At 45.1% G+C, this 14,267-nt stretch overlaps 1 protein-coding gene across 1 annotated transcript in view; it reads left to right on the top strand.

Moving 5' to 3' along the window:
* Nucleotides 1–7,606, top strand: part of Vstm4 (V-set and transmembrane domain containing 4) — a 78,847-nt gene extending 71,241 nt beyond the window's left edge. The window contains exon 8 of the mRNA XM_051141807.1: nucleotides 6,994–7,606. Within this exon, the coding sequence (XP_050997764.1) occupies nucleotides 6,994–7,119 (126 nt within the window). The 3' untranslated portion in view covers nucleotides 7,120–7,606. The remainder of the gene's footprint in view (nucleotides 1–6,993) is intronic.
* The last annotated feature ends 6,661 nt before the right edge of the window (nucleotides 7,607–14,267 follow it).

Consider the following 14,267-nt stretch of genomic DNA (forward strand, 5'->3'; position numbering starts at 1 on the left):
TCCATTCACCACGGGTGTACTTTCCATAACCATCACCCTAAACTGGGGCAGAGAAGTGCTTGAATCAGAGCCTAGAGAGGCAGCCTAAGCTGGTATCTGTGGTCTCAGTGCCTCATCCCTGGTGGAGCAGAAGGAGGAGGCTGGGCAGGCCATGGGAGACTCCGACTGTTTCACTCACTCTTACTCCTAGAACACAGAGACTTCCTACTGCATCCAAGCCGTAGCCTATGAGACCAGAAAGTTAAGCTGTGTGAGAGAACTGTAACCTGGCTCCATAGCATTCAGTGAGTGACACCTTGAGTTAAAGTCTAGGATTAGTGGCCTCCTCTCTCAAACCAAGTCACATTCTGAGATGCTGTGGGAGAAACAACATGGGAGTTTGGCAGCAAAGCATGAGTCAACCCATCGCTAATTTCCCAGAATCTCTTCCTATCAAAAAAAAATTAAAAATAAAAAAATAAAATTTAAAATAAAATCCTGGCTTATCTATATGGTCCACACCGTTCCTGTTGATGGGTGAAGGATTCGAAATGTACATCGGTGGATGACATTTAGCTGACCAGATGGAAAGTGATGGTGCCAGAATGTTGACTTATTCAGTACGCATGTACTTGGACCTTCTATGGGGCAGGGGCTGTGTCAAAACACTTATGTGCATCTCTAGTTTACCCACTCATAACTGTCTAATTAGCTAGTTACGATTGTTCCTGCACTCCGATGGTAGAACTGCCCCAAGTCAAGTAGCAGGCATTTGAACCAGGTCCAAATTTCTCCTGCCCCTCAGTGCTGCAGGCAGGTGAGGGCCATATCAGAGCGCTCCGTGAATCCCCATGAACAGGGCCACTGTGATACCAGGAAGAAGGCTCTGCTGCCTTGGATAGACTGGTGCCTCACTGCATCTTCTCCTCTGTCCCCCACTGCTTAGAGAACCTCCTGCCAACTGTAGGAAGGACCCTTCCTTACTAGTAAAAAAAAATGTATGAAAAGGAGATGAGAGGTGACAGAAGGCAAAGCGTTGGGGATGTTTAAAGTCCAGGCAGTTTCACAGAGATGGCAGATGCTGCATCTTGTAGGCTTAACCAGCTATGGGCTAAAGACATTTTGGAGAAATTGCATCTGTACTGAACTTGGGCAGACTTTCTTATGTTATAATTCATCTGGGACCATTTAAGGTGTACAAGAGCATGTGTATACAAACATGTATACATACAAGGGCCTTGGACATCTGAGAACCTTGGTACCTGTGAAAACCTTATGGATTTCAAAGCATAAACTCACAATACCTTTAAAGGTCAGGAGAACCTGACCTGCTTCTGTGTCCTGGGTTAAAAAACATAAGAAGTTAAAACCACACTGGCTGGTGGTGATATACACCTTTAATTCCAGCATTCAGGAGGCAGGGGCAAGCAGGTCTCTGTGAGTTCAAGGCCAGCCCAGTCTATAGGGTATGTTCCAGGGAATCCAAGGCTACATAAAGAAATCCTGTTTTGAAAAACAAACAAACAAGCAAACAAACAAGAGGAGAAGGGGGGGGGGAGAAGGGGAGAGGAGGAGGAGAAAGGGAGAGGAGGAGGAAGAGAAAGAGGAAAAGAGAGAGACAGAGACAGAGACTGAGACTGAGACTGAGAGAGAGAGAGGTCAGACTGCCTTGGAAAGGCACTTCTGGCCTGTTTAGAAAGTCCCACTGCCTGCTTCCGGTAAGTGCAGCAGTGTCTGTGTATAATGAACGGCTTAGTCAGAGGCCAGTGAGCCCCAAGTTGGAGGTTCCTATTAGGCTTTCATGCTGCCTAAGGCTGTAGGAGGGCTTGGAAACAGTGGGTTAGACTGACTGCAGCTTGTGCTCTAAGCCCAATACCTGTGTATACCCAACCCTCTGACTCCTTGACTAAATGCTTCTGGGACTCCCCATGTAAACCAAAAGCCAGATCCTTTGTATAAAATGCTGCATAAATGCATGACAATGTGACCCTTGTATACCCTTCTGTATACCTGAGGTCATCCCTGAATGACTTACCATCCTGAATATAATGCAAATCTGTATAAATAGTTGGTGTGTTGTGTTGTTTAGGGGATGACAGGGGAAAGTCCACATGTCTAGTTCAGAAGCAACTTTTCCCCACACATTTTTAGCCCACAGTTGGTGGCAGAACTAGCAGACACAGAGGACTCCCTGTAATTCTATCCATCCAGCATCCAAAGAGTCCCACACAGGCCTGAAGAGTGCTGCTTGAGAGCTGATGGCCTGCAGAGAACTAACAGAGTGCTTCTCGGTCCATCCTCCTCAGAGACCCAGCACTTCTGCCCTAGACTGGAATTGCCATAGACCCTGGGAATGGTATCTTAGCTGAGCTAAGGTGGAGTCTGCCTAGCCAAGGTTGCAGTGAGAGTGCCTGGCCCCCAGCACCTGAGGCCTCTCGACAGGTCCCTTACCTGGTTCTGCCCCATGACAAGCCCTTGCTACCTGTGATGGTTGCGTCACACTCTGCTTCTGGCTCCCGGCTTCACTGTCTGTGCCCTGGTCTTACCAAGTCTCCCTGAGAGGCCAGAAAGCATCTCTACACTACTTCTTAGGTGGACCTAAGCTTTACAGAGGCATCAGTGTGAATAAAGGCAGGTTGATGAAAACTAGTAAGAAGGATGCATATGCCCACTGTCCTTGGCTGTTAGGACTTTATTTCCAGGTCATCAAGCTGGGGAGTATAGTTAGGCACATGTTTGATGGTGCCAGCCAACTGTGCCTGCCAGAAAAACAATAGGTTCTTTAAAGGTGCCAGCACTGGCATTCTGCATCTTCTGTTGTAAACTATATACACTTCACACTCCTGAGCCTCTTGTGTGCTGCCTCATATTTTCAATCAAATTATTACACTCCAGAAATATGCATAAGGGAAATGATTGTACACATTTTATGGTGGGTTGTTGCTTGTAGCAGTAATTGAAGTACCTTTTCCACTTATGAAAGTACTAATTTTATTTGTTTTTATTGCTTTTCTAGATGCAATTATTTATTTAGTGTGCTTTGGCTTTATTAAATTATGTTTACTATAGGAACATCATAAAAATGTATGAAAACAACACATGAGCCAAGCCAGTCTGGTGACCTGTATTGAGAAAACCAGTGTTATTTTTCATATCCAAACATAATGAAATAACTTAAGAATAAACAGATAATCTGCGCTAAAAAACAATACGGTTTCAAAGTAATGCAATAAAACAACTGGACAATATGATTTCATAAACCTGGGTTCTAAAATTTACATGAGTTGGGTTTTGAGTACTTATTGGAAGACACGTGGTGTTTCTAAATGGAATCGTTACAGTGTGAAATGTAATTAAGCCAAAAGGAGAGAGCATACACCGGGCTTTGCTGGCTGGTAAGATGTGGACGACTAAAAAGCAACGTAAAGACTTTTGGGGTCAAAAGGCAAACAGAGACTCCATCCCTACAAATGTTCTTAACCTTGAACTCGAGAAATGCCTAGACACTGTGCAGATAGCTTGGAAGTCACCTGGGCCGGATATGCCAGGCCTAAGTTCTTCATCTTTCCCTTTGCCGCCAGCTTCAGTCCTCTTGGTGCCCTGCCTCAAAAGAACAGGGGCTCCGCTCTGACATTGCACTTGAGAAACTTCCACTCCTTGTCAACAGTTTGGTTTTTTTTGTTTTTTGTTTTGGCATGTAAGTTTCGTTTTTGTTTTTAAAGAGTGTGCTACAAAATAACACCAACAACACCAAAAGCTGAAAACCTAAACTTCAAATCTAATATCTAGGTTAGAAACGCAGAGTTGTTGAAATCAAAATATTGATATGACTCTAAATTAGTTACCACTTTTGCTTATCTCATTACAAATTTAAGCTTATCAGTGCATCGGGCAAATAGGTTTATCTACTGTGACATCTAAAAGGTACTCAGCAAAGACTATATGAAAGAAAGGATGAGTCACCCCAGCAACCCATTTTACACTCCTTGAAGCCATAGCTATTGAGGTCTCCAGTTCCTGATTTCCAAGGATAGTATATGCTCACATGTATGCAAGCACACATAGTTTCACATGACACTTCATTCAGACCATGTACATCTCCACTGGCTTTGAGTCATTTTCGATACCGAGGGTCAAACCCAGGCCTTGCACATACTTGGCAAGCAGTGTATGTCTGAGCTACACCCCTGGCCCCAGCTACCTGGCTGTCTAGGATTACACCACCCTGTGTTCCATTCTATAAATGCTCACCAGGAACAGTGAGAGGATATGATGGGTTGGGCAACTTCAAAAATGTTTGGAAACTTAAAGACAAAAGATCACACACAAGTGTGACTTAAAATTGTGACATTCAGTAATCATGGCTGTGTCAGCATGCACAAGCCAGATCAAATCTAAGCATGAGGGAGGGGGCGAACATGAAGTCCACCCCTAGGCAAGAAGCTATTCGCAACTGGCAGTGGCCAGGAGGGGGACAGTGAGTTTCTTTAAGAGTGTTGTCCCTTATAGTTTGAACATGCTTTAGTGAAAGGCCAACATTCAAGACTGTATGGTCAGCACACTTCAGAACTGATGGATGGAAAGAAAGAAAAACACACAAAGTTGGGTGGATAGTGAAGAAAGCATCTGGGAGGAGTTGAGGAGGGGTGAACGTGATTTTAAAAAATATGTTGTACAGAGTTCCCAAAGAACTAAGAGCAAACACAACTATGGGTCTTTCGGCATGAGCGAGGTCATCTCACTCCATCTGTACAAGAGCTTTTGTGGTTTGACCGCAGGCGGTCTCTACCATCCTTGGCTTTGTTTCCTAGTGGGTTGTTGATCTATATCTTTGCTGAACTGTAAGCCCCTTAGGTCTGAGATGAGAGATGCAGACATCTCTCTTGTTCTTTTGGATGGTTCTTTGACTCAGAGAATATTTTGCCATCTAGGACAGGATAATGTGCCATTTGTAAAAACCATCTTAAGAGTAAGATGGTTAAGATAATTTTTCCTAAAACCTCTCCATGTGTTCTTTCAATAGTTTTAGGAGTTTACATAACCTACACTTAGTTAGGATGATATAGAGTGAGATTTTATTTTTTGCCCAAATATTCCAGTAACATTTACTGAAAGATGATACCTTAGTTAATGTATGGAGTCACTAGCCAGTGCCACTGATAGGTATGTCTATTCATCTGCCAGCATTACCATACTTAAATTAGGTCAGTTGTATAATTTTAATATCACTAGATTTGCTAATTATTCATTATCTTAACACCTCTTAATCACATTAAGAAGATGTACAACTGTGGCTATGTCATTCAAAGACTGGTTTTGTCCAGAGTGGTTTTTCAATGTCATTAAATGACTTTCCAGCGTATAGAGAGATAATCAGGAGGTTTCTCTGTTTTGATCTTTTACTATTCTAAGCCATTTTAAAATGTTTGTGTCCAGAATAAAATCCACTTGAATATGATTCCCTATCCCTTACATGCCTCTTCATCCTCCTGAATAAGTCTGAATTAACAGTGTATGAACATGAGGTTTGTTTCAAACCCATCAAGGTTTTCTTCCTTCTTGTTCTCTGATCAGCTTAATTATGTGAGCTGTTCCTTTGAGCTTCCTCCAGAAGTGCCTTGCCAACAGCTCTCCTGGTGCTGCGGAGAGGCAGCCCTTCCTTGCTACCCCTCTGAGGCTATTTTGCAAATTCAGATTTCCTACACTTAGCTTTTGTCACTTATTTTTTTCTGGGATGTTATCATTTTACCCTGTCTTTCAATTTTTCTCTTTAGTATGTTGAGCCAAGCAGTCTTCTAACAGTGTGTACAATTTCCTTCATCTATATTCTGTTACCTTTATTTTTTCCTGTTTTTTTTTTTTTTTTTTTTTTTAGTTCTTGCTTTCTTACATTTTTCCTCTTTTCAGTGATAAAATTTTCAGTGTGTACACACTGTGGGTACCTTTAAGCACCTGATTTTAGATATTTTCCTTTGTTTTTTGTTTTTTGCTGCTTTCATTCTTATTATTTTGTGGGGTTTTTTTGGTTTTTTGTTGTTTGTTTTTTGCTTATTTTGTTCATTTCCTAACTTCTTAAATTTGATGCTTGTGTTGGTTTGAATAGGAATGGCCCCCATAGGCTCATGTGTTTGAATGCTTGGCCCACAGGACGTGGTATTATTAGGAAGTGTGACCTGGTTGGAGCAGGTGTGGCCTTGTTGGAGGAAGTGTGTCACTGAGTGGGCAGGCTTTGGCATCATATATGCTCAAGCTATGCCCAGCATAGCTCACAGTCTCCTTCTGCTGCCTGTGGATCCAGATGTAGGACTCGCAGCTCCGTCTCCAGCACCATGTCTGCCTGCACGCTGCCATGCTTCCCGCCATGATGATGATGATGGACTAAACCTCTGAGCCATAAGCCAGCCCCAGTTAAATGTTTTCCTTTATAAGAGTTGTCATGGTCATGGTGTCTCTTCAAAGCAATAGGAACTCAAACTAAGGCAGTGCTTGACCCTTTTGTGTTACTAATGCTAAAGCACTTAAGCCAGAATGTTTCATGACCACTCTTCTCTCTATAGTCTTTAGCATGTAGAAAGAAATATCTTCACTATTATTTTCTGAATTCTTCGCTATATAATTACATCAGTCACAAATTTTCTAAGTTTGTTATTAGTTGCCAGTAGGCTTGTTTCTGTGCCCTGTACATTTCCTTTTCACCAGTGTTATTTGTCTGTTTTGTTTTTCAGAATTAGTTGTTCTCTGTGAGCTAGAGTCCAGTGGCTTTGTGAGTACTTAGTACCAATGTAAACCTTCACTCCAGTGTCTCTTGGCAGAGCATGGTGTTCTACATGGGGCAGCGAGCTACATCTCATGTTACTCAGTTGTACATATGCTGCTATTCATTTTTGCCTGCACGTCTCCTTATTACCCCATAAATACTGTGAAAACATGTACTTGGTAAGTGTGTATATGGCAGATAACTTTCTGTGGTCAGCTTGAATTGTGCTCTGCTTTTGTTTTTGTCTTTCTATATAGCCAAAGATCACTGAGGAAAACTTGACCTATGCCGAGCTGGAGCTGATCAAACCACACCAGGCTGCCAAAGGCGTCCCCACCAGCACCGTGTACGCGCAGATCCTCTTTGAGGAGAACCAGCTGTAGTGACACACCTCCCTTCTGGCTGTCACCTGTGCTCCGAGTTATTTATGATACTCAGAAACAACTGCCCTATTTTTGTATTTTCTCTTGTGCCTTCCATGTGCTGAGGAGCCCCTTCGATAGCATTCTGATGTCTTCTAAGAGGTATGCACTCCCCAGGAAAGAAAGGATACAGCCCTTGGCCATGTCTCCTAAGACAAGAGGTCCCTGACCTGATCCTGAGGTGCAAGGATTCTGCTACAGAGAGCATCTGCTGAGCCAACTCTTATCACCTTCTTCTTCTCTTCTTGGGTCTTAATTTATAGGGGAAACTTATTAAATCTTAATTTTGATCTGCCATCCTCACTGAGAAGCCAAACACATAGTTTATATAGCCACAGGGAATGCCTGTGGAGGTCACAGAGAGCAGTGGGATATGTGGACTCACTGGTTCTCTGAGGTTCAGATGGTATTGCTGGGGCACCCAGAGCACAGCCAGCCTCTGATGGGTGATGGCCACTTATGATGGCACCCATTGTTTTTAATAGATGCTCTGAAGCTGACCATGTAACAACAGAGGTGCTGATGGCTGAAAGGCTGAGGTCTGTCTCAGAAAATTCTAGTACTTCTCTTTAGACCCATGCTTCCCCAGGGCTGTAGGCCCACAAGGACACCATGGTAAAGTGCTTGCCCCTTTGGCAGAATGGGCCTAGAGTGATAGGAAAACATTATTCTCTCTTTTCCAAAGACTGGAGTGTGGTACGAGCGGGTACATCATGTAAGTGGGCAAAGTGTGCCAAACTCGGTCAACTCCCTCTCGAGGGAGAGCGGAGCCTTTCACTATTCCCTCAGCATGGAGGTGGGAGTACAAGTCATGCCCAGAAAGCCTCCAGGAGAACTCAACTTCTGGCAATGGCTTCATCCGTCTCAGCCTTTGGTACAAACTGTGATGGTCATGGGTGGATGTCAGAGGACTGTGGAACATCGGTCCGTGGGGAAGTTGCTCTGTGGACCTAAACAATGTACAAAAATGTCGGGCTTCATGGAAGTAGCTCCATTCTGTGAGAGTCACCTTGGTGTCTGCAGTGCTGTTAAGGATGCTTTCTGATGTATGTGTGTACTCTGGTGGCCATTTACTGTACTCTATAAACATTGTTTGGCTATGTAATGTATCATGTATATATGATAAATTATATATTTTAAACACAGCTGGGGTGTGAGTTGTGCCCTCTATGTCACTGTGGGGGCATACTTGACTTTCTTAACCCTAATCACAGATTTTCTGTATGTGTTTTTAAAAAAATCCCTCCTATGATTCTTGAAAGTTAAATGAGATGAAGAACATTACAAGACTCTGGAAGCTATAAGTCAGCAAACAGACAATATCTCTTGATATTCATGCAAAAGCCACTTTGCATTTTAAAACAAATGAAGCAAGCAAACTTTTTGTTTGCAGTGTGTGGGTTTGAACCCAGAGCCCTGCAGGCGATTTAACGGGCCCTCTGCCTCTAAAGCTATATTTCTAAGCCCGTAGTATCTTTTTTGTTTTGTTTTGTTTTGTTTTTGTTTGTTTGTTTGTTTTTTGTAGTACCGTTTAAAAGCAAGTTTTTACCTGCAAACTTAGTCCTATAGAAATAACATGCCCCACAGATGCAGGGCTCCTTGTGAACATTTCTTGTTTACTGTAAAGGGTCCAAATGGAGCAGCTATTCCTGCCCCCCCAAAAAAAACTGATGTAGAAGTCCATCCTATCTGATGGCACCTGCATCTTGTTCCCTCACTCTGTGCCTGGACCATGGCTTTTGTTGAAGAAAGGCCACTTAGAATCATATCCTAGAACTTCCCAGGGCATCTTCTTTGGATGGAGAAAAAACATGATTAGCACACCATCCATACCATGATCATCATAGAGAATTCTGCATTTTATCACGGCAGGGTTCTAGGAGGCAGCTGTGTAACGTTTTAAGGATACAAAGTGATTTCCAAACTTGCACACAGCCATATGGGCAAACAGGGACAGTGAGGGGCCAATTAGGAGTAGAGAGTGGGGCTTAGAGCCAACATACCTGGATGGGAACACATTCCACTGAGAACAGGATGTGCTTTTAAGAGCCATCCAAATACTGTAGCTGTTACAGATTCACTTTCGCCATTTTCTCACAAGTTCTGGTCCACACTAAGCTGTGGCAATGGAGAGACCTACTGAACATTTCCTTTTAAGGGGTGACCAGAAGCCTCACAGCATCCCTGCAGAGCCTGTCTCCATGCCTTCTCCAAAGGAAATCACACAAGCACTCTCAGAGCAGGGGCAATGAGCGATTTGAACCTGGTGCTTATTTGAAGTGACATATTTTGGGCATTCTTCCTTAGAAACTGTGTCTAGTTGCACATTCTCTACTAAATCGACCAATAGCCATGAAATGGTATTTCTGAAGCTAAGTGAGGGGAAACATCCATCAACTAGGAAGTGCAGAGAGTCCTCTGCTGTAAGGCATCACTAGGAGCAATGATGTAATCCCTGAGTCATTTCCCAAGTGAACAGTTGCTTCCATGTTCAATGCTGTTAAAGCATGCATGGACCCATGTTTGAGGAATGACTTCACAGAGATGGACTGTAGATAGGCTCAGATTTGGGGGTGAATTTTGCCCTAGGCCACAAACAACGAGGAATCTTCATAGACAGCGTGAAAGGGGAGCAAAACAGAGCTCACATGAGATGTGCTGCAGTCAGAGCCACCCTCCTGAAGCTGAAATAGCTCTGGCATGCGGAGGACTGGGATTCTCTTAGGATCTCCTCTTCACCACAGCTCTAAAGAGGCTCTAGTCTCAGGGAACAAACACCACCTGGGCGTGTTCCTTCTTCATCGGCATGAAAAGGACATGGGGTATTTCTAGTTTTGAATGCATAGTTATGCGGGTTGGTCAAGGACTGACTTTTAGAGATTATTCCTGGTCATGCTTACCACTCTCATCTGCATGACTGGACCCTCAATGGGCCAAGAATGGGGCTCCTGCCTCTGCCCACAAATACAGTCCAAAGAGTGTACATGCTCCATCTCAGACAGCCAGTCCTTGAAAGAAAGACACTCTTTGTCTTTTGACCATAACAGACTGAGGCCCATGAAGGCTGAGAGAGAAAGAGGTGAAAATTTCCTGCAAGCACACAGTCCTGTGCAGGTCCCCTAAGTCCCCCAGACTCATCCCTTTCTTCTTTTAATCACAGACTGCCTCCTCCTCCTCCTATTTGAATCCACAATCTGCCCTGTGTAGACAAATAGCAATGGAAATAATTCTGAAAGGTTGTATGGGTCACACTTTCTTGAAGCACAGGAGGACAGAAAAATACAATGAGCACGCGCTTACGTCTATCTCACCCGACGGCTGTACAGCCACTCTTTTGTTCTTCGGGGTTGTTTTTAGGACTCCATGGTTATCCAAAGCTACAGTGCTTGTGCTTTATATAGAATGTAACACCTGTGCATAGTGCGCTCACATCCTCCGAGTACATAAATCATTGCCTATAGCTCCTAATAGAGTATAAATGCTACAAAAATGTCACTTAGGGAACAATGACCAGAAAACAAGCGTGCACATATTCAGCACTGACATTTTTAAAAAGTTTCAATCCATAAGTAGTTGAACTGTGTATGGGTGTGGAAGGTGGGCTGTCCTCGTAACTGAGAACTTCCACTGTCCTGTGTCCCCTAGCATTTGAGTGACATCCCTCTCCATGGAGAATCTCAGCACTGATGTGCTCCCTAAGGAGACTCCGATGCACCATGTCGTGTTGGAGGGTGCTTTCTGTGTTGGCTCTGAGATGGTTCTTCACAACACGATGCCTTTCCAGTGCTCTTGACTTAGGAAACGTAGGTCCGAGAGGGAAACCAGCTCTGTCACTTGGAGCTAGCCCTTTTGTGAAGCCGGGTCCCTGATGGTAGGGATGATGACCCTATCATAACTATAACCCCAGGCCCCAGTGCAGAGCAGAAGCACTTCCTTGTAAAAAGAAAACAAAGCAGAAGTTTCTAGCACTGGGGCTCCGTCTGCGGTCTGCATTCAATGTGGCCCCACTGAACTTCTTCTACAGTGGATTGTGCAGGTGGCTGTGCCTTGGATTAAAACTCTCCATAGTGCAATGGTCACTTGCAGCCTTGTTAACTGCAGGTCCTGGTTTGGGAGGCCTGGAAGGGGACCTGAGATTCTGAGTGTCTCAATATCTCCCAGAGAGAATGCCCCTGCTTCTGAACCCAAGGCTGTACTGAGTAGAAGGAGTATTAAGTGTTAGAAACAAAAATATGGACCCTGAGCTCCTTAGGGGTTGAGGGTTAGGCCAAAGCTGGAGCCTGGACAGTGGGCAAAGTCCTCAGGGAGATGCTACCTAATGAAGAAGAAAGGTGGCCACGTCTGGTTGGGTGTCCAGTATGACAGGCCCAGAGCAGGTGAGGAAGGCAGAGGAGATCAGAGGTGAGTGAACAAGCAGAGGGCAGGGCAGAGTCAGGAGACTCTCTGAATTCCTCTTCTCAGAGGGGCTCAGTGGTGGGAACTCAGAGACAAAGTGAGGTTGAAGTTGTGTCTTGGCTCATTCTGAACAATTCTTTTTTTAATGTGTTATCCCAAGGGGGAATTTCCCTAGATGCACAAGGCTTTGACATAGAGCTGTGTCTGGCTTACCCAGCATTCCTTTCCCTAAGCCATCTGCATCATTTCGTACCATGATTTGGACAGGGCTCTTAATAAATGCACAAGGTGGGATACAAGGGGTGGTATGGCTGCCTCTTCTGTTGTCATTGGTAAAGATGTCTTGGCACCTGCTTTTGAGTAAACACAGCTTGATTAGTGCCATGCCAACTCAGTGTCTGGTTGTTAAATGTTAATGCACCACACCTTATAGCTTTAAATAGAATTAGAGGTGTTTACAGCTTCGGTTATAGGTACCTTGTTCTTCCACATTAAATTTTATTGCAAGTGTCCTCTGTCAGCAAACAGGAGAAAAGCTCATTAGGCCTTGGTCTGTGTGGGGTCTGCACTGCTGCTGAAGGAAACGCATGTGTTTCCTCGTTGCAGCTTGCAGCTGCTGCAGGCAGCTGGGTGGGATTCTTCTGGTTGTTGCGTGAGAACCTCAGGCTCATGGGCTGAGGGTTGGTCTCAGAGGACCCACCGACAGCCTGGTCTTCTTAGGCACATGTCTGGGTTTTGTCTAAGAGTTAGAAGTTATTTCTTTTCAACTTTCTAAAGGGATCTGTCATCTGTAAGATGTGAAACTTTCATCATTGCCACGATGGGCTGGGAAAGCTAAGAAGAGGAGGGACAACCAATTGGACCTGGGCTTTTGACTTGCCATCTTGTGGCCTTCCCACGCATGTTCATTTTATTATCCATTAATTTTAGTTAGTGCACAAAGCAATGAGTTTCATCATGATATTTTCATACGTGCACACACCCCTGTAGTTCTCATACACAACAATGGTACCCACACTTTGCAACCAAGCTCTGGGTCCAGGAAGCCCATCCACTCCTTGTGCCTTGCCTGCCTGTTCACTTTTTTCTTCCCCCTGAACTGCACTCAGGTCAGCTAAGGACAGGAGCCCATCATCCTTTTTGCAAGAATCTCCTCGGTTTCATTTCTCCCTCAGCCTGGGCAAGTTCCAAGTGCGCCCCCCCAGATTGCCCCAGTCACCCCAGAGCCCTGGCTTTCACCTCAGACTGCCATGTGGTCAGTTTGGTATTCCTGCCCCCCATTCTTCCTTCTTCATCATCAGGATTCAACTCCCTGCTGTCCTGGCCATCTTCTCAGGGGCATCTCTGTGGTTATCTTTTATCCTCTATGTCTGTCCAGTCTCCTAATTGACAAGGATCTTACCCCAGGACAGACTTCCTCCCATGTTGTCAGTGTCCTTCTCTGGCTTCCTCCCTCCACCACCCAGCTCTGCTCTCTTCAGACCCCTAGTCTCTCTCCAGACCCTCACAGAGCCAACTGCTGTTTTACAGCCCCAAATGCTCAGCGCTGATCACCGGCTTTTGAGCATGCGTTGTAAGGAAGGGCTCTGCACCCTCATGCACAGAGGGACTTTCCTCTTCGAAGTCAGCGCTCCAATTATCTTGTGACACAACCCCTCTCTTTTTTGCTTGGGTCACCACTTAACCTTCTTTCTTTGCGCTCATTCCTCTACCCACCTGTTCACTGAGGAAGTCCCTTAACCCTTGGCTCTTTCTGACTCCTTCACACGCCTGCTTCTGACCATGCTCCAGCTGCAACCTGGGGATGGACTTTGAGGACCCTGCTCCAGCTGGACCACCCTCCTGTGCTCTGTAACTGCCCACTGGTCTTTCACCCTTACTGTCTCTCTGCTTCCTTAGGGTCCAGTGAGTACTTCCCTGAAATCCTGGTTAAGAGGTCCACCACTGAGTAGGGTGAACCAGCATCACTGGAGATGTAGGAATCTGCACTGACTTTTATTGGAAAGTGCTGAGTTGAACACATCGTCTCTTCTCACTGAGCTAGTGCGATTCTTCCCTGGCCAGCAGAGGAAGATGCAGAGATTTGGAATGCCCAGCTGAAAGAGCTAGAGCCATGATATCTCCTGCATTTCTTCCCTTATATTATTTCCACTGCTCCATCCTCTCTGTTCACGTGCTTCCTGCTTCCCATCAGCTGGAATCAGCTCTCTCCCAGCCCACCACACTTACCCTTGACCATTCCTCGACCATATAACTCATGCCACAAGCAACTCCAGAGGCTGGCCCTAAGGTGCAATTTAGCCAAGTCACCTCCCACCCCACCTAAATGCCTACAAAAGGAACCAAGCCCCCTCAATTAAGAGGCACTGCTATTTTGGCCACAGGCTGGTGTTTCAGAAGCCTCAGCTGCTGGACTGTGCAGTAAGCTGAACCCAGGACCCTGGTCTGCCAGGTGCTCTGTGGGCAGCCAATCACACAGCTCTGGCTTTGGCACCATCCAGAGCAAGAGCCTGAGGCTCTGGAAGTCCTAGCCAGACCTTGTGCCACCCTGTGTCGCAGTTACAATGGCTGGCTTTGGTGGCAACATCAATAATGCCTCAGTCTTGGTAAGATCTGGAACAACTTCCTTGGAGGTAGTGGAGCAAGGAGAGCTCAGGCAATCCAGGTTTGTCTACACTGGTGAGGACTGACCATGATTCAACTGATAAGGCTTT

Source organism: Acomys russatus, chromosome 3 (genome assembly GCF_903995435.1).
Source record: "Acomys russatus chromosome 3, mAcoRus1.1, whole genome shotgun sequence".
NCBI lineage: Eukaryota > Metazoa > Chordata > Mammalia > Rodentia > Muridae > Acomys > Acomys russatus.